Source organism: Eretmochelys imbricata, chromosome 21, assembly GCF_965152235.1.
Source record: "Eretmochelys imbricata isolate rEreImb1 chromosome 21, rEreImb1.hap1, whole genome shotgun sequence".
Taxonomy (NCBI): Eukaryota; Metazoa; Chordata; order Testudines; family Cheloniidae; genus Eretmochelys; species Eretmochelys imbricata.
The window spans coordinates 18,138,482-18,157,050 of NC_135592.1; the positions used below are offsets into that span (position 1 = coordinate 18,138,482).

At 45.7% G+C, this 18,569-nt stretch overlaps 1 protein-coding gene across 2 annotated transcripts; it reads left to right on the plus strand.

Annotated features, from left to right (window-relative positions):
- Positions 1–950: 950 nt before the first annotated feature.
- Positions 951–16,817, plus strand: LOC144278032 (tubulin alpha-1C chain-like). Of its 2 annotated transcripts, none has more exons than XM_077839152.1 (5): positions 951–1,087; positions 6,749–6,971; positions 13,145–13,293; positions 15,411–16,091; positions 16,370–16,817. In XM_077839152.1, the coding sequence occupies exons 1-5, from the start codon at positions 1,052–1,054 to the stop codon at positions 16,661–16,663; spliced, it is 1,383 nt and encodes a 460-aa protein (XP_077695278.1). In that variant the 5' UTR covers positions 951–1,051; the 3' UTR covers positions 16,664–16,817. The 2 variants fall into 2 exon arrangements, with proteins under 2 accessions (XP_077695278.1, XP_077695277.1); XM_077839151.1 differs by having other exon boundaries at positions 1,047–1,184.
- Positions 16,818–18,569: the final 1,752 nt, after the last annotated feature.

Consider the following 18,569-nt stretch of genomic DNA (forward strand, 5'->3'; position numbering starts at 1 on the left):
TTCGTGAGCTACAGCTCACTTCATCAGATACATACCGTGGAAACTGCAGCAGACTTTATATATACACAGAGAATAAAACTGCAGCAGACTTTATATATACACAGAGAATATGTTTCATATTCTCTGTGTATATATAAAGTCTGCTGCAGTTTCCACGGTATGTATCTGATGAAGTGAGCTGTAGCTCACGAAAGCTCATGCTCAAATAAATTGGTTATTCTCTAAGGTGCCACAAGTACTCCTTTTCTTTTTAGTAAAGGGATTGTTACTGAAAACAAGATGTCCTGGTGCTCTGAGCAGGGGGTGGACTAGATGACCTCCTGAGGTCCCTTCCAACCCTGACGGGCTATGCCAGAATCCCGAGCACACCGACCCACTCTCCCGCAGGGCTCCGACTCAAGGCGGAACAAAAGCCAGGCTTACGCGCTCCCGGCAGGCCGGTCTCCCTCCCCACCAACCCCGACTGGGGAGGTTCCCTCACCCGCCGCCTCCCGCTCCGGTTCCCTGCGGGCAGGTCGCAGCTGGCGCCGGAGCGGGGGGCTTCTAGCGGCGGCTATTTCGCCCGCGGAAGGAGAGTTTCGCTTCCCTCAGCGCGGCCGGGAACGATCCGCCGCCCCGCCCCGCCGGCCGCTTCCTTCAGCTCCGGCCTGTGCGCTCAGCCGAGGGCGCGCGGCCGGGCGCGGGCCGAGTCTCCCCTGTGGGGCGCGCACTCGGCGGCTGGCGGAGCGCCCGGCGCGTCAGCAGAGCCAGCAGCGCGGCCGCGGCCCAGCTGGAGGCGCCGCGGGAGCGCGCGCAGGCGGCCTGGGCGGGGAAGGCTCCGGGCAGGTTAGGGCGGCCGCGCAGCGCCGGGCCCCGCCCCCTCGCGCCGTCCCGAGCGCACTGCGGGGGCTCTGTGAGCGGCGCCGCCCCCGGCCCCTTGGCGGGAGCCGAGCTCGGGCCCGCCTGGCACGAGCGGCGCAGCGGCTGGCTCCCCGGGCTCCAATTCCGGCTCGCTGGCCAATGGCGGCCAGCCGCGCTCCGGCACGGAGAGGCGTGGCGCCGGCGCGGGCCAATGGGGGACGATGGGGGCCGGGGCTCCCTATATAAGGTGGGCCCCGGGCAGGCCGGCGCTGCTTTTGCGGTGCTGCTCAGACCCGTCGCGCGTCTGCCGCTACCGGAGGCCCCGCCCGTCAGCCGGAGACATGGTCAGGGGAGGGCGCGGCAGGTTCCCAGCGCCGCTGGGGCCGGGTCCTGGGCTGGGCAGGGGTCCCCTGAGCTGCGGGTCCGGGGGCGCCGGAGCCCCCGTGCGCGGAGCGGGCACGGGTCTGCTTCTCGCGGGCGCGCCGGGGCGGGGTCCGGTGCAAGGCCGCGGCGGGGATTGAGCGCTTGGGGGTGGCGGCGGGGCCCGGCAGCCTGGGGCCTTGAGTCCAGGGCGACTGCAGGGAGTGTATGTGGGGAAGCTGATTTCTCTTGGTAGCGCAGCTCCCGGCCAGCATCCTGCAGACGGAGCTTTCAGTGGTGGCTGCACATGCTGACCCCTTCTCCTGTGCGAACTAACAAGGCTTCAAAGAAGCCGTGGTTCAAAATGGTGGTTGCTTTCCAAAGAACATGGCTGCCCCTCATCCGCCCTTCCCGATCCCCGCTGCCGCATCTCGCTACAGGCAAGATGGTGAAGTGCTCTCTGAAAAAGCGAGCTTCAGAGCAGCAGCCGTGTTAGTCTGTATCCGCGAAAAGAACAGGAGGCCTTATGGCACCTTAGAGACTAACACTTACTTGAGCATAAGCTTTTGGGAGCTACGGCTCACTTAACAAACCCAGAATTAATTTGCCCAGATGTAATTGGGCTAGAGAGAATTTCAAGTGATGATTACTCAACTGTATTTCCTGGATGCATGCTACTGAGACGCTGGGTGACTTCTAAGGCTAGATCTTAACTCTTACATAGAAATCTCTTCATGCGGAGTTGGCTTCAGCACTTTCCTGTAAGATTTCTTCAGGGAGTTCTCTGGCCACAGCACATGCTCAAAATACACTTTTACAAAAGTGTTTTGCTTAGGATGCAGTGCTCTAAAGGGCTTGACAAAGTATAAGATGGCAGTTTGTATGCTAGCTTTTTAACATTATGGATGTGTATTAGGGCTCATGTGTCTTAAGGGAACCTGTAAAACTCCAAACGGGTTGGTTGTTTTTCCCGATAGGCATGCTTATGCGGTTAGAAATCGTCTCAAATTAGTTATAAAACGAATCTGTCTGAGTTAGACTTAAAAATAACTTGTACCTGAATTCTTAGTCTTGCTACTGCAGTTTTAGACAAATGCTTAAATTGTCTAGCGCATGCTGCTTTTCTTCCAAATATGAGATCACTGAAGCTACTTCTCGTGAAGTGAGCTGTAGCTCATGAAAGGTTATGCTCAAATAAATTTGTTAATCTCTAAGGTGCCACAAGTACTCCTTTTCTTTTCTCTTGAAAATGAATATCACACTTCAGCAGATGCTTGACGTTTGTTCCTTTACATGGATTGCATAATAACAGGCAGTGAAATCAATGGACAGCAGTGTCCTAGCTACAGGAATCTGTTTTTTCCCCACTTGGTCTAAGTATGCTTTTCTACAGACCAACTTGCGTACAGCTAGTACATTGAGGCATTGGTATGGTAGACAAGGCCTAGGAAGAAGAAAGCTTTTCCAGTTTATTAAACTACTCTGCTATAAAATGCATGTGCCTAGTTGGAGTGCCTGGAAAGTTGCGCTGCAACTTATGAGAGTGAGGCAAATTTGGCCAAGAAGTTTGAGCTACAGGTGCCCCCAGAAAGGTAGCACTGCATAGACTCAGAGCAAATTGAGGAGATTCTATACAAATCTTACAGCCCTAGACCACCTGGCACTGATCTAGGTTGGAGCTTTCAGAGGTGCTCAGTGCCCACGTGGGTACCTAACTATGAGCTCACCTGAAAATGTGGCCTCTTAATGTTGGGCTGAGCACTTCTAGCCATGAGTGTCACAAATGGGAGCTGTTGGAAACTTGACCTGAACTCTTTTGAAAATCCAGACCAAAAGGTCCAGCTCCACAAATACACAAATGAAAAATTATTAGCTGGCTTATTTGGTTCTATGGAGTGAGCAGTTTTTGGCCAAACAGTGCCTTGCAGGGACTTGGACTGGAAGATAACTCTGCCATATATGCTATTTCTGACTTGTGACTTTTATCGTGGGTCTTGCAATACTTGATGTTTGTCTTAAATCTCTAGTTCCTGATTATGTGAGGCTCTTAGGTTTTTTTAATGAAAGCTAGCCTGCATGGTGAGAATCTTGAGAATGTGACCTGTGAAGGCTCAAACCAGAAGGCAAATAAACAGAAACAAAAACTTTGTTACACAGTTCTAAAAATCATGAGTTTTGCAGGGCTGATGTGTGATTGGTTCTGTGTGTGGGTGTTTTTTGTTGTGGTGTTTTTGCTTGAAGGAATCCCAGCTGAGACCAGGCTCCTAGTGGAAGGCCTAGTGAGTGAATGAGTGCCCACAAAGTACCCTTTGGCCTGTTGGCAGAGCTGCTGGTCTTGAAGCCAGACTCATGAGTTCAGGTCTCTTGATCTGCTGATGCCTGTTAATATTTCTGTGCACTTTGCTGGTCTTGTTAGTTTGCAGCTAAAATAAGAGGTTGCACAAGGTCAGAACAGGCAGAGCTGGAATTCAGACTTAAGCCCATGTGTCTTAAAGACTTGGTCTACCCTACAGAGTTAGGTCTATGTACAGCAGCCTACGTCAACTTGTCTGTCTACGCCAGGGGTCTCAAACACGCGGCCTGCGGGGTTATTTTCTGCGGCCCGCCAGCTCCCTGCAGTGCCCCCCAGCGTTTACCTAGAGCGGCTCTGCCCTGGCCAGGAAGGAGTTGGATTGGGGGCTGGGAAGGGGTAGGAAGAGGTGGGGCGGGGCCTCATGGAATGGGTGGAGTGGGGGTGGGGCAGGGACAGCAGGGGAGGGGTCAGTGATGCGGCCCTCGGGCCAGTGTACTAGTCCTCATGTGGCCTTCGTGGTCATTTGAGTTTGAGACCCCTGGTCTAGACTACAGCGTTGCCCTGCCAATGTAAGTTGCCCACTACGCCCAATCTAATAATCTCCGCAAAGAGGTGTAGTGCTTAGGTCAGTGTAGTTAGGCCTTACCATTTGATGGGAGCACAGACGTCTTCAGCAGCTTTCCTGGTGCACATCCCTATCCAGGACATCTGTAGAGCTGCAGCGTGGTTCTCTCATCACATGTTTACTGCTCATTATGCCATCACTCAGCAGGCCAGAGATAATGCTGGGTTTGGCAGAGCTGTGTTGCAGTCTACATGTCCACGAACTCCTACCCACCTCCAGGGGTACTGCTTTGGAGTCGCCTAATATGGAATAGACGTGAGCAAGCACTTGAAGACAGTTACCTTTTCCATCACTGGTGTTCTTCAAGATGTGTTGCTCATGTCCATTCCACAGCCCACCCTCCTTCCCCACTGTTGGCGTTTCTGGCCAGAAGGAAGGGGGGCAGCAGCGCCCCTGGTACCACGCCATCCGAGCGCCACTCCAGAGGGCACCAGAGCCAGTCCCCTATGGATACTGCTGAGGGAAAAACTTCCAGCACTGTGCATGTGGCAAGCACACACACCTAATATGGAATGGAGATGAGCAGCACATCTCAAACAGCAGTTACCACAAAGGTAACTGTCTTATCCAGGGGGAGGGGATGCTCCCAACATCAGCCCCTGCCTTCTTCCCTGCCTGGGCTCAGCACAGGGCTCAGCACAGCAGTCTTTTCCTCCCTCCCACAGCAGTAGCCTGCCCTGCATGCCTGTGGCTGTGTTCCTAGTGCCAGGGAGAGCAGGATTCCATGTTAATGTCTCTGTGGTTCCCACTGAGTTCTCCCACAGCCTCCTCTGCCCACAGGCCAAGATGATCTACCCCTCCCCGTAGTCCAGGCAGGAGTGCATTTGCTGCCCTCGTGCTCAGCTGGGCAGTAGCTATGTCAGTTCTGCACCCTGAGGAATTTCCACAGTTCCTTGAGCTTTGTGTAGCTGGATGCATGGCAATGGAGTTCAAAGCAGTGAGCAGACCTGTCACAGTGGGCATTGTGGGATACTTCTTGGAGGCTAGTTATGGCAGTGTAACGAACACAGTATCTACACTGATGCTTTGCTTTGTTTGCCACAAAAAGTTCAATCCCTCTCAACAAGGTGGCTTTATTTTGTCGTCAAAACGGAAGAGTTGTCACCAAAAGTAGCATTATAGTGTGTACACCTCCACTGTTTTGTTGACAGACGCTGCTTTTGCCAACTAAACTGTGTAGTGTAGACAAGGCCTAAGTATGGACTTGGCAGCATAAATCCAGGCACCTATGTTTGAATGTTAGCCTTTGTTTTTAGCCCTCAGCTGGAAGGCACTTTAGTAGACTACAGAAATGAACAGAGTTGGGACACTAAGACACTAGTGTTTCAATTGCAGCTTTGTTATGACTTGTGTAGTTGATCAGGTTGATGAACCTCAGCCTCAACTCACCCCTCTATTAAATATAAATCCCTGCCTACTTTTCAGGGGTGTGGCAAGGACTGGTTTGTACAAGCAGCCCTGTTGAACGTGGACAGTCAAGCCACACCTTTACATATTAAAAAGGGCACTGAGAAGTTGTGTGTGGGGTTATTGTTTTTTTGTAATTTGGGGCAGAATCCATATTCTGTGAGTTTAAAGGTGGAGTTGTCACTTTGATACTGGCTTCTGACCGGCTGCGCTAAGCTGGGAACCGTGTGAGTGTTGAGTAGTTGAGTTGGCTGGTGGGGGTGCAGCAGAACTTTGCTCAGACAGTGTTAGGTGATCTCTCAGCCCTGACTAGTTTGGGAAAAGAAAATAATCCTACTTACACTAAGATAGACATGCAAAGCAATGCATGCATCTATAGCTTTGTGTAAGAACCTAAAGTTCCATATTTTATGAATTCAACACTGGGGGGGATCATTTTACAAACCATTACTTTCCTTGCAGGATGAACAACTTAAACTTGTTCAGAGTGTACCATAAATGAAACGTGCCACAAGTACTCCTGTTCTTTTTGCAGATACAGACTAACACTGCTGCTACTCAGAAACCTGTCTAAATGAAGGGTGAAGGGGTGGCAGTTAGGATCAGTTTTATGTACTGTTAAGACTGATGGGATAGGGAAGGCTTGTTTTCTGGCCTTGTATATGCTAATTTAAAAGGGGAAAAATGAAATAGCCTCAGTTTTCTTTAAAATATTGTGCTCCCTCTGGTGGTGTGCTGCAGCAGATAACTAAATTAACTACTGGAACTGGGGTGGCACGGATAATGATGACATACAGGCTGGTGCTGGCCGATTGAGTGGGATTTGAACCTTTAATTACATTCAAAATGGAAAAAATCAATGTTTCTCAAATAGAGAGAGGACAGAATTTGCTGGAGAAGTGGGGGAAGGAGGTGAAATTTTGCATTCAGGTCTCTGAGAGGACATGAGCAATGAAGAGATGAATGAGCCTATAAGATGTTACTTGACAATGTCCAAATGGTTTTTCTAGGTGAAAATAGATGACTGAAGGAAGGTTTTGTGTTACAGTTCGAATCTGTTCCAATTGTCACTAATCCTAATACAATGAGGCCAATGTTATGGGTGCAGTTTTAATAATTCTGCAGTATGGTATGCAGAATACCCGTTTGTGCTGGGTATTTTGCTTGTCAAGAAAGCCACTGTTCCTGCCAAGAAACCTTAATTTTCTTTTTTCTCTGTACAGCGTGAGTGCATCTCGGTCCACGTTGGCCAAGCTGGTGTGCAGATTGGCAATGCATGCTGGGAACTCTACTGCTTGGAGCATGGCATTCAGCCCAATGGCACCATGCCAAGTGACAAAACAATTGGTGGTGGTGATGATTCATTTAACACCTTCTTCAGCGAGACTGGTGCAGGAAAGCATGTCCCCCGTGCTGTGTTTGTGGATCTGGAACCTGCAGTGATAGGTAAATACAGTCAGCAGTGTTGTATTGCTTTGTAAGACACGTGCCATGGGAACTGGCACAACTGACAGGCTGGAATGTTGGTCTGAGGTTCCTATTTTCTGTTTCTGTTATGCCTTAAACATTCTAAATGCTTTAAATTCTCTCTGTACAAAGCTTACCCCAAGTATGTAATCATTACTCTTCTTCCAAGCAATGCATAAGATTTTCTGCTTTTTCATTACCTCTAGACAAGGCACCTCAATTAAAAAGAAGTACTTCAAAGTTGGAAGAATTTCCAAGACATTAAACACTTTGCTGACATATTGTTTCATGGGTAAAGCATCTACAGGCACCAGCAGCCTTTTCGGATTTACTGGATACTATACATCCTGAGAGTTCTCTAAGCACCTTGCTATTGTGCATTAAAAATATTCTGTATGCTCTGTGGCTTTGCATTTTGTTTTCCTTCAACAGTAACCGCACTCGTGGAAACCAACATGACTGAGTTGACGACTTGTGATACTTGCTAGTGTGTCTCTTCTGCAATTCTTTCTCAATCCCCTTTCCTCCCCCCATCAGCATCCTCCTCTTAGCTTGGCTAGCATCTTCCAGCTACTGTTTCCTCTTGACTTTTTCCAACCTCTTTATAAAATTACTTATGCACTTCGTGACTGCCCAATGCCCACCGCCCCTTTTGCTGTCGTCCTCTGTTTCTCACTTTGACTCTTCAGTCCATGGTTCTTGTGCATGCCTTGCAGTGCTAATGCAAAAAGGTCTGGCAAAGACTGCTTTAAACCAGTGCAGATATCTCCTAGCAAGTCCATTTCATTTGGTGCTTCTGTTTTTGTTTTTTGTTTTTTCAAAAAAAGTTTTCCCTTAAATATCAGCTTGCTAGGTTACAAATGATGTTGGATAAATTGTCTTACAGATCTGCATCAATAAGAAAGGTAACTGTCCCTTCAAATCTCTCATGCTGTCATAAGCTTTTTTAAAAATAAAAAAATCATAGTCATAGAATCATAGAATATCAGGGTTGGAAGGAAGTCATCTAGTCCAACCCCCTGCTCAAAGCAGGACCAATCTGATTTAACTTTTTGGGTTAAAAGCAGAATATATGCAAAAACAGCAGGCAACTTCATCTGGAGTTAATTATAAAACCCAATATTACTTTCTCCCTGTCTGGCTTTAATTAAACTCTGTGATATCTCATTACCATACATTCTAGAATTGCTAAAGCCAAATGGGATAGCAAGTGCTGTGCTGAACATTCCTGCTGCCAAACCACAAAGTGCAGGGTGAGTTTTACATCCATACAGATTTTTTTTTTCCAGATGGTGGAAGATCTTGGCTTCCAAAAAAAGCTTCTCTGTCCTTGGCTAGTGAGATGGTAGGATGTTCTCAGGTAGGCACACACAGGACCTCGTGACATCTAGGACTGAATAGCAACTAGGACAATCCAGTTCTTTGAGTGTTAAGCTGTATAAATATTCCACAGTTCGTGATTGCTCATTCAGTGTGCTCACATTGGAGAATTTTCTAGTCAGGAGTGTCTTTTGGGGCAGTCCAAGTGGTCTTCCTCTCATGTGCTCACAAGGGTATAAAGGGTTGAACACCTCTGCGACACCCAGTTTCTTCTCTGCAGCCTGTGGTTCCTGAAGAGATCTGCACCAACAGTATTTAACCTCCACTTAGGCATTGTAGTTACGGTGAGGTCTGTGGGGGGGGAAAAGGAGGTCTTCCCACCCCAAGGGTGCCAACAGTACCCCCGGACTTTAACTGCTCATCCTGCAAGGTAGTTATCCCTGTGAATATCTTCTTGGTTGCACCAACCTGCTTTGACACTAACCAGGCAGCAGATTTGACTCTGTGCCTGAGGACAGCATTCAATTCATTCTAGGATCATTGCCTTCCCTTCCTTTTGGCAACCATCAGGGTTATTTCCATCAACCTTGGTCCATCGTCACCTCAGAGTGTTGGGTATTGGAGGTGGTCCAAAGAAGCTATGCTGTTCAGTTCCTATCCTCTCCCTGTCCCTCCTTAGGGACCCCTCCCTTAGACAGAAATGCAGTCCCTTTTTTGCAGTGGGCTCTATAGAGGAGGTACTTCCTCAGTAGAGAGGAGAGAAGTTCTATTCAAGGTACTGCTTCATCCCCCAAGAAGACAAGGAGCCTTCGCTGAATACCAGCCTCAAATGCCTGAACACTTATGTCAAGAAATGCAAGTTCAAGATGGTCTCCCTCACATCAGTCATCCCATCCCTATATCAGGAGAACTCTTGACCTCAGGGATATGTGTTTTCACATCATGTGTCTGGTGCTCAAGCACTTTTCAAGGTTTGTGTTGGACAGCAATCACTACCAATACCAAGTTTTGCCTTTTGGGCTCTCAGTGGTGCTCCACATATTTATGAAGTGCCTTGCAGTGGTGGCCTACCTTGGAAGCACTGACATCCAGATGGTCTTGTGCTTAAGCAAGTGGCTGGTCATGGCCACTAAATCTCAGGTCTGAATCAACATCCTGTCCATTCTCCAGCTGTTTGCACATCTAGGCCTGCTGGGGAATGAGAAGAAATCCACATTAACACCTGTATGGCACATAAAATTCATTGGGAACATATAGCCTCTCCATGGAGTAACTGCCTAACTACCACTTGACAGGTTCTGGATGGTGCATGATCTCTAGTCCCACCTATGGTCCCAACCCCTGATGCACCTAAGATCCTGCCTTGAGCTGCTGGGTCTTATGGCAGCACCTACATTCTTTGCCCTGCCCACAAAACACTCTGCTTCCAGAGACTTTAGGCATAGCAGTCCTAGGTCTACTGGCTGGATCTCCCTCAGGTAATCCTCCAGTCTCTAGATTCACAAGATCCCCAGTTCACTTTCAAGGGCCTGGGGGAGATTGTAATCCCATGCAGTATCTTTGAGGACCATATTGTATTAAGCTAATGAATTGCTGTGGATCAGGGATTTTATGCAACTTTTGATGGAGGGTTACCATAGTACCTCCCAGGAACCAAAAACAGTAGAGGTTACTAAGTTGAATCACTTAAGTTGTAAACACATCCAGAGAGGTATACCCACTGGTTCAAACTGGGTTGTCCAGATACCAACAGACAAAGAAAACACTTTTGATATAAAAAGCTTAAACTGACTTAGGGCTGACTTTCTGTTAGCAAATAGAGAGGCCCTTCTGCCCAAAGGGGGGCCCCAACTGTTACAGAAGGGTTGGAAGACTTTGACCAGCTAGGACCCCATAAGATGGATGGGCACCTCCTGATCTGTTCACAATATGCTTAAATCTGTTTGTTTTCTCTGTAATGCTTTTACCTTAAGAATAAATGTCTTTGTTTAGAAAGAGTTGTATGGTAACTTGTAACTGTTGGCACTTGTAACACTGTTCATAGCCCATGGAGAGCTATTTAATATCTGTATCAATGACCTGAAAGGAAATATTAAAATCATCACTGACCAAGTTTGCAGATGACCCAAAAATTGAGGGAGTCGTGAATAAAGAGGTCATCGATTCAGAGTGATCTAGATTACTTGGTAAAGTGGGTGCAAGCAAACTGGGTTTTTAATATGGCTAAATGTAAATGTATCATCTATGAACAAAGAATGTGGCCCATCCTTGCAGGATGGGGGACTTTATCCTGGGAAAAACAGACTCTGAAAAAGAATTTGGGGGTCATTGTGGATAATCAGCTGAACACGAGCTCCCAGTGTGGTGCTGTGGCCGAAGGGGCTAATGTGTTCCTGGGGTGCATAAACATGGGAATCTTGAGCAAGAGTAGTTACATTACTTTATTTCTGCATTCGACAACTGCTAAGGATTGAAAACATGCCTATAGTGAGTCTCAAGGAACTCAACCTATTTAGCTGAGCAAAGTGAAGGTCAAGGGGTGACTTGATTAGTCTGTAAGTATCTAAATGGGGAACAAATATTTAATAATGCCTCTTCAATCCAGCAGAGAAAGTTGTAATGTTTCAATGTCCAGCCATTGGATCTAGACAAATTCAGTCTGGAAATAAGGCCTAAACTTTTAACAGTGAAAGTAATTAATGATTGGAACAATGTACAAAGGGTTGTGATGGCTTCTCCCTCATTGACAATCCTTAAATCAAGATTGGCGGTTTTTCTAGAAATCTACTCTTAAGAACTACTTTGCGGAAGTTTCCTGAACTTAGAATCTCAGCATCCTAGACTTCTTCCTAAGGTGTTGTCAGAATCCACATCAGTGAGGTCCTGTACCTACCTGTGTTCTTCTCCAAATCTCATGCTGGCAGAGAGTATAGGCTGCACCCACTGAACATGCACAGAGCCATATTGTTCTACCTGGACAGGATGAAATCCTTCCAGAAGTCTCCCAGGTTGTTTCTGGCTTACACAGAAAGAATCAAAGGATGGGCTATATTTACACAGGATATCAAAATGTGCAACAGCAGAAAAGGACCTGGCAAAGTACAAGTCCACTCCACCAGGGACCAGTGCACCTCTGTAGCCTCTCTAGCAAACTTGCCAGTCCAGGATATTTGAAAAGCAGTGACCTGGTTGTCTGTACGCATTTTAGCAAAGCACTACACATTGGTGCAAGCAGCCAGGGGTGATGGACGATCGTGTTAGTCTGTGTTCTTTAGGGGGAAAATAGTGGGCTATCACACAAGGAAGAGTTTACTTACCTGCACAGTATTGGGTGCTCTATGAGGTGTTTGGTCTGGACACCTATTCCACGGCCCATTCGCCATCCCTGCTACTTTGGAGTCCTGATGTCATTGGCTCTTGTGAAAGAACTGGTGTTGGGGTGATTCTGCCCATCATGCCCTTGTGAAGCACACCAGGAAGGAAGGGTGCATGCACGAATCCAAGTATACTCCTGACTAGAACAGTCTCTGGCACTTGCGCACTGGACATGTGCTCGCCAACTGCAGAACAGTCCACATCTCGAACATGGGTTACTGTAGGGGTCAGTGTCCCCACTTCTAACTCCTCTTCCAAGTGACACGCAGATTGCTGTGAAGAATGATGACTAGTACAACAATCAACATGCTTTTTCATACTGCCAAAGGCAAGGTCTTACATCTAGTAAAAAAAGACGGAGGACTGCATCCTGGACAGAGACTATTGAGTAGAAGTAGAGGTGATGATATAGCATTGGTGAGACCACAACTGAAATTTTGTGTCTAGTTCTAGGATCCATATTTTAAAAATGATGTAGAAAAATTGGAAGGGGCTCAGAAGAGCTTTGAAAACATTGGGAGGAAGAGAGGGACAGAAAGTTGAAATGACTTGCTCCTGGTTGATAAGTAAACTGCACAGGGAGAAGATTGCCTTTGTTAGTTTGAAGAATAAGATTAAATGGCTAAGGTTAATCTAGGGAAAAAATAACTAGAATAAGATGCAGATTGATAGCCATTTGGTAACCAACCATTTGAAGGAATTATCTTAGGAAGTGGTAAATGATCATTTAGGGCCAGATTTTTCAAGGTAGTTTAGCACCTGGAGTGATCTTCAAAAGCACCTGCGCATGCTTAATTCTCTTCTGGCTCCACTGTGCATTCAGGTACTTTGGGGCGCTCTCTGCACCTGTAGGTGCCTAAATAACTTTAAAAATCATGGGTTTTTTAAAATTCCTTAAATAGAAATTGGAAGTTTTTTTCCAAATATAGCCCAGGAACTTGTGGTTGAATTAGACATTTGATGTATATTTATGTAGTAGGAAAAGAACTTTCTCCACTGCAGGAATCCTAGGAGAAGGTCTGCCCGCATAACATAGGCCAGAATCAGCCTAGATGATCATTGTGTTACACCTTTTGGCTTTAGAAATCTATGAATTTATAAAATCTGGAAAATTGCTGCTTTAAATCAAAGTATTTATGAAACACAAGTTGTTTGTATAGTTTAATATTTGCCTGTGCCAGAGTGGTATTAAGGCCAAAAAATTCAAACTTGCATGCATGTTATGCCTGCAATTCCTTGATACCTAAATAGGCAACTTGATTTTCTTAGATGTTAAACATCCACTGAACCTAGTAGGCATCCTGGGTATCTTCTAGCAATGCATCTCTAAAGCCAAGCCATTTTTGTTGAGCTGTCTCAAGGTGGATTTGGGTGCCTTATTTAAGCATGTGAGCTTGAAAACTTGTCTAAACCAAAACTAATTTACTATAAACTCATGCACAATACTCCCTTTCCAGATGAAGTACGGAATGGGACATACAAGCAGCTTTTCCACCCTGAACAACTGATTTCTGGCAAGGAGGATGCTGCTAATAATTATGCTCGAGGTCATTACACTGTTGGGAAAGAGATAATTGACCTTGTTCTGGAGCGTACCAGGAAGCTGGTAAGTTCCAGTTTTTCTGCGCTGAAGATTGTCTCTTTTAAAGAACTTTCTACATTGTGGTTTGTGAGGTTTGGAAATTAATCTAGTTAAGTGCTCTGAGATGTGTGGGGCTCAGAATTCAGCACTGTAGTCTGTTGGGTGATGTACAAATGGAAAAGCTATGAAGTCAAATTCTACTGTTTTCTTCAGCCATGTGAAGATGGACTACTCTGATCAGAGGAAAATCTAAGACACCTTGTGACTCCTCTTGGACTACAATTGAACCAGCACCATCAACTTGCCTAAAAAAAGTTTTATATAAAACCAAAAAGTTTGTGTCAAGTTTCTGACAAACCCACAAAGGCCAGGGCTGAGGTCTATCCACATAGCAGTCTGGTTTGCATTGTTATTGATGGGAAGGGACCAGTCCTTAGCTGCAGCCACTGCAGGGTTTTAGCCTCCACTCCTGAATTCTTGCTTTTGTGGGCTGAAGTCTGATCTTCATGTTCAGTGTAAAAAGAAAAGAAGTACTTGTGGCACCTTAGAGACTAACAAATTTATTTGAGCATAAGCTTTCGTGAGCTACAGCTCACTTCATTGGATGCATTCAGTGGAAAATACAGTGGAGAGATTTATATACATAGAGAACATGAAACAATGGGTGTTACCATACACACACTTTCCTTCTAATTTCATACTTTTTTATGAACAAAAATACAAAGTGGGAGAGAAACTATGACCATGCTGTGAGGTCTGAGGCTCCTTCAGTCTACGCACCATGTGGTGAACTAGCTGAGGTGAAGTCCAAGTTTATTTTCTAGCTTCTTTTAGGGGTAGAATCATAGAATATCAGGGTTGGAAGGGACTTTAGGAGGTCATCTAGTCCAACCCCCTGCTCAAAGCAGGACCAATCCCCAATTTTTTCCCCAGATCCCTAAATAGCACCCTCAAGGATTGAACTCACAACCCTGGGTTTAGCAGGCCAATGCTCAAACCACTGAGCTAGGGTAGTTAGCATGTGCTTTGCATAGTCTGTTATGGATACAGAATGCTCTTGCCAGTGCATAGAATTTCCCTCTGGTTTGGTAATATGCCATGTGTGGTGAAAGTTTCTCTCTACAGTATCCCCAGCTGCTTTTTGAGCCCTTGGAGTCCTTGCTCTAAACATTCAATCTAAATTAGGGATGAAGTGCCAGGGAAGTCTTTGTAAACTGTCTTTTGTGTGCACTCTGACAGACTTAACTCAATACATTCTGTCATGTTCCTTTTTCTCTTGCAAACTGTCCATGCTTGTTAATTGGTCCTGGGAGTCATTGTTGACCCCCTATGTGACCCTACACCCTTGAGAAGAACGTGCAGTATTAATCTTTTAACAGCTCGGAAAGATCTGAACTAGAGCTTCCTTGAATAGTCCAATATGTTGCAATTCACTTCATTGGATTCAACAGCCACATGACATTTTCTGGGAATATGCAGGGCTTAAATACACCACTTATCACACTGGAACTTAGGATAGTAGTAGGCAGTTCTAGATCTGTACAGAACATCAAACAAATTGTTTATAAATAGTAAAATATAAAAGTGGATTGGTTTTTGGCTGATTTTAGACACTGTTGCTGTGCAGGGTCAATGGCTATTTGCTTAACTGACACTAAGAAAAGGAGTACAAATAAATTGGTTACGTCTCTAAGGTGCCACAAGTACTCCTTTTCTTTTTGCGAATACAGACTAGCACGGCTGCTACTCAGAAACCTGACACTAAGAAGCTGACAAATCCAGCTGTGTATGTCACTGAGGTAAAAAGGGTGTAAATAGGTCTTGGGAAATATGGTGCCACTGAAGTGGGGCGAGGTAGATCTGTACGAAGAGTACTCTCAGTAAAGGGATGTCCACGAATACTATAAGCCAGTTTGGTTTTTGGCTTCTGGGGAGGAGGGTTGTCCTGACTAATACCCTCATGGATAGATAACTTTTTTCTTGGAGCTTGAGAAGGGTTTTCACACATCCTTGAATTCATAAGAGCTGAGCAGATGTGTGAGCTCCTTGGGAAGAAGGTTTTGTTTGCTGGGGTTTGTGGTTTTTTTTTTGGATTCTAAATGTTCAGACCTGCCCACTTAAAAGGTTTTCCTTTCTTTCAGGCTGACCAGTGCACTGGTTTGCAGGGCTTCCTGATTTTCCACAGTTTTGGGGGAGGCACTGGCTCAGGCTTTACTTCACTGCTGATGGAGCGCCTCTCAGTCGACTATGGAAAAAAATCCAAGTTAGAATTTGCAATCTATCCTGCACCCCAGGTCTCCACAGCGGTTGTCGAGCCATACAACTCCATTTTGACTACCCATACCACTCTGGAGCATTCCGACTGTGCCTTTATGGTTGACAATGAGGCCATTTATGACATTTGCCGTAGGAACCTGGACATTGAACGCCCTACCTACACCAACCTTAATCGCCTCATTGGTCAGATAGTGTCTTCCATTACTGCCTCCCTCAGATTTGATGGTGCCTTAAATGTGGATCTGACAGAATTTCAGACTAATCTGGTGCCTTACCCCCGTATTCACTTCCCATTGGTAACCTACTCCCCGATTATTTCAGCAGAGAAAGCCTACCATGAGCAGCTCTCTGTGTCTGAGATCACCAATGCTTGCTTTGAGCCATCCAATCAGATGGTGAAGTGTGATCCTCGCCATGGCAAGTATATGGCCTGCTGCATGTTGTACCGTGGTGATGTTGTCCCTAAGGATGTCAATGCTGCTATTGCCGCTATCAAAACCAAGCGCACAATCCAATTTGTTGACTGGTGTCCTACTGGTTTTAAGGCAAGTCTCTTACAGCTGCTAAATAATTGCACAACAAAGGAGTGAAAAGCCATTGTATATCAATGGCTTATTAAAATGTATTCCTAAAGCTGTGGTGTAGGTATCTAGTGGGCTTTATAAATATCTTATGGGTGAGAGCTTGCATTTGTTTGTGTGCAGAGCTCTTTAGACAGTTATGAAGTAAAATTAATGTCCTGCTTTTACTATTGTGGTCAGTAACTAATCACAGCCATCACCAAACCCTACAGGAAAACTAAGTGTGTTCTCCTCTTTTCCAGGTTGGAATAAATTATCAGCCGCCAACAGTTGTTCCTGGTGGTGACCTAGCCAAAGTTCAGCGTGCAGTCTGCATGCTCAGCAACACCACAGCCATTGCTGAAGCATGGGCCCGTCTGGACCACAAGTTTGACTTGATGTATGCCAAACGTGCCTTTGTTCACTGGTATGTGGGAGAAGGGATGGAGGAAGGAGAATTCTCAGAGGCTCGGGAAGACTTGGCTGCACTTGAGAAGGATTATGAAGAAGTGGGCACAGACTCAATTGATGGAGAGGATGAAGGCGAGGAATACTAAATTTCACAGAAGTGAAATGCTAAGTCTTTCCCATTTTACTGCTTTTACCTCAGTGTAAATGGGAAACCTCTCATGAATGTAAATCCATTGTGGGTTTTTTGTTTTTTTAAGTATTCCATACCAACCTGCTTAGAATAAACCTTTTTAATCAGGACCATTTGCTATCCTTTAACTTTGCAACAACTGACTCATTCCACCATATATAAATGAATAGCCAAAGTTCTACATATTAATATCTGTATCTGAGTGACAAGCACGTTTTTAATTATGAAAATGACAGTCCAAGTGCCTTATACAATTTACTAGAGCAACTTCCAGAACTTCATTCCTTCTAATAAAGGAATGGAATAGCCTTCCAAGGGGAGCAGTGGAGGCAAAACACATATTTGACTTCAAGACTAAGCTTGATAAGTTTATGGAGGGGATGGTATGATGGGATAGCCTAATTTTGGCAATTAATTGATCTTTGACTATTAGCAGTAAATATGCCCAATGGCCTGTGATGGGACACTAGGATAGGGTGGGATCTGAGTTACTACAGAGAATTCTTTCCTGGGTGTCTGGCTGGTGAGTCTTGCCCACATGCTCCGGGTTTAGCTGATCACCATATTTGGGGTTGGGAAGGATTTTTCCTCCAGGGCAGATTGGCAGAGGCCCTGGGGGGTTTTCACCTTCCTCTGCAGTGTGGGGCACAGGTCACTCGCTGCAGAATTCTCTGCACCTTGAAGTCTTTAAACCACAACTTGAGGACTTCAATAGCTCAGACATAGGTTTGGGGTTTGTTACAGGAGTGGGTGGGTGAGATTCTGTGGCCTGTGTTGTGCAGGAGGTCAGACTAGACAATGATAATGGTCCCTTCTGACCTTAAAGTCTATCTGTGGTGCCAGTTCAGGTGCAAATGGTCCATATTTGCCTTTTGTACATTTCAATTAATAGATTCTCTAAGATGAAACTTCACTCTGAAAAATCACGTAGATTGGCGCTTCGTAGCTTGCAGAATAGCCTCTTAATGAAACTGTATAGGTAAGGCCTGTCAGGGTTCCCTCCCCACTGTGAACTCTAGGGTACATGCATGAAAGGCCCCCTAAGCTTATTTTTACCAGCTTAGGTTAAAAACTTCCCCAAGGCACAAATCCTTCCTTGTCCTTGGATGGGTTCTGCTGCCACCACCAAGTGAGTTAGACAAAAATTCAGGAAAAGGGTCACTTGGAGTTCCTGTTTCCCTAATATATCCCCCCAAGCCCCTTCACCCCCTTTCCTGGGGAGGCTTGAGAATAATATACCAATCAAATAGGTAAACCAGGTGAGCATAGACCAGACCCTTGGGTTTTTAGGACACTACACTACACTAAAAAGCCCAATCAGATTCTTAAAAACAGAACTTTAGAATAAAGAAAAGAAAAAGCACCTCTGTAAAATCAGTATGGAAGATAACTTTACAGGGTATTCAGATTCAAAACACGGGATTCCCCTCTAGGCAAAACTTTAAAGTTACAAAAAACGGGTATAAACGTCCCTCTTAGCACAGGGAAAATTCACAAGCTAAAAGAAAGCTAAGTATAGCAAGAGAATGCGTTAGTTTATAATTTGTAATCTTAAAGGCCTATTTCAGGTATGGTTTTAGGAGAGGTTTGGGTTTTTTCTGCCTGGTCCCCCTCTCTGTCCCAAGAGAACACAGAGAAAAACTTTCAGATCTGTGGGGGAAGGTATCTTCTCCCCTTATTGGTCCTTTTGGTCAGGTGCCAACCAGGTTATCTGAGCTTCTTAACCCTTTACAGGTAAAGGAAGGATTTTATGCTACCCTTAGCTGTATGTTTGACAGGGCCCTACCAAATTCTCTGCCATGAAAAATGTGTTAGGGACTGGGAAATCTGGTCTTTTGTGTGACTTTTACCCTATGCTATAT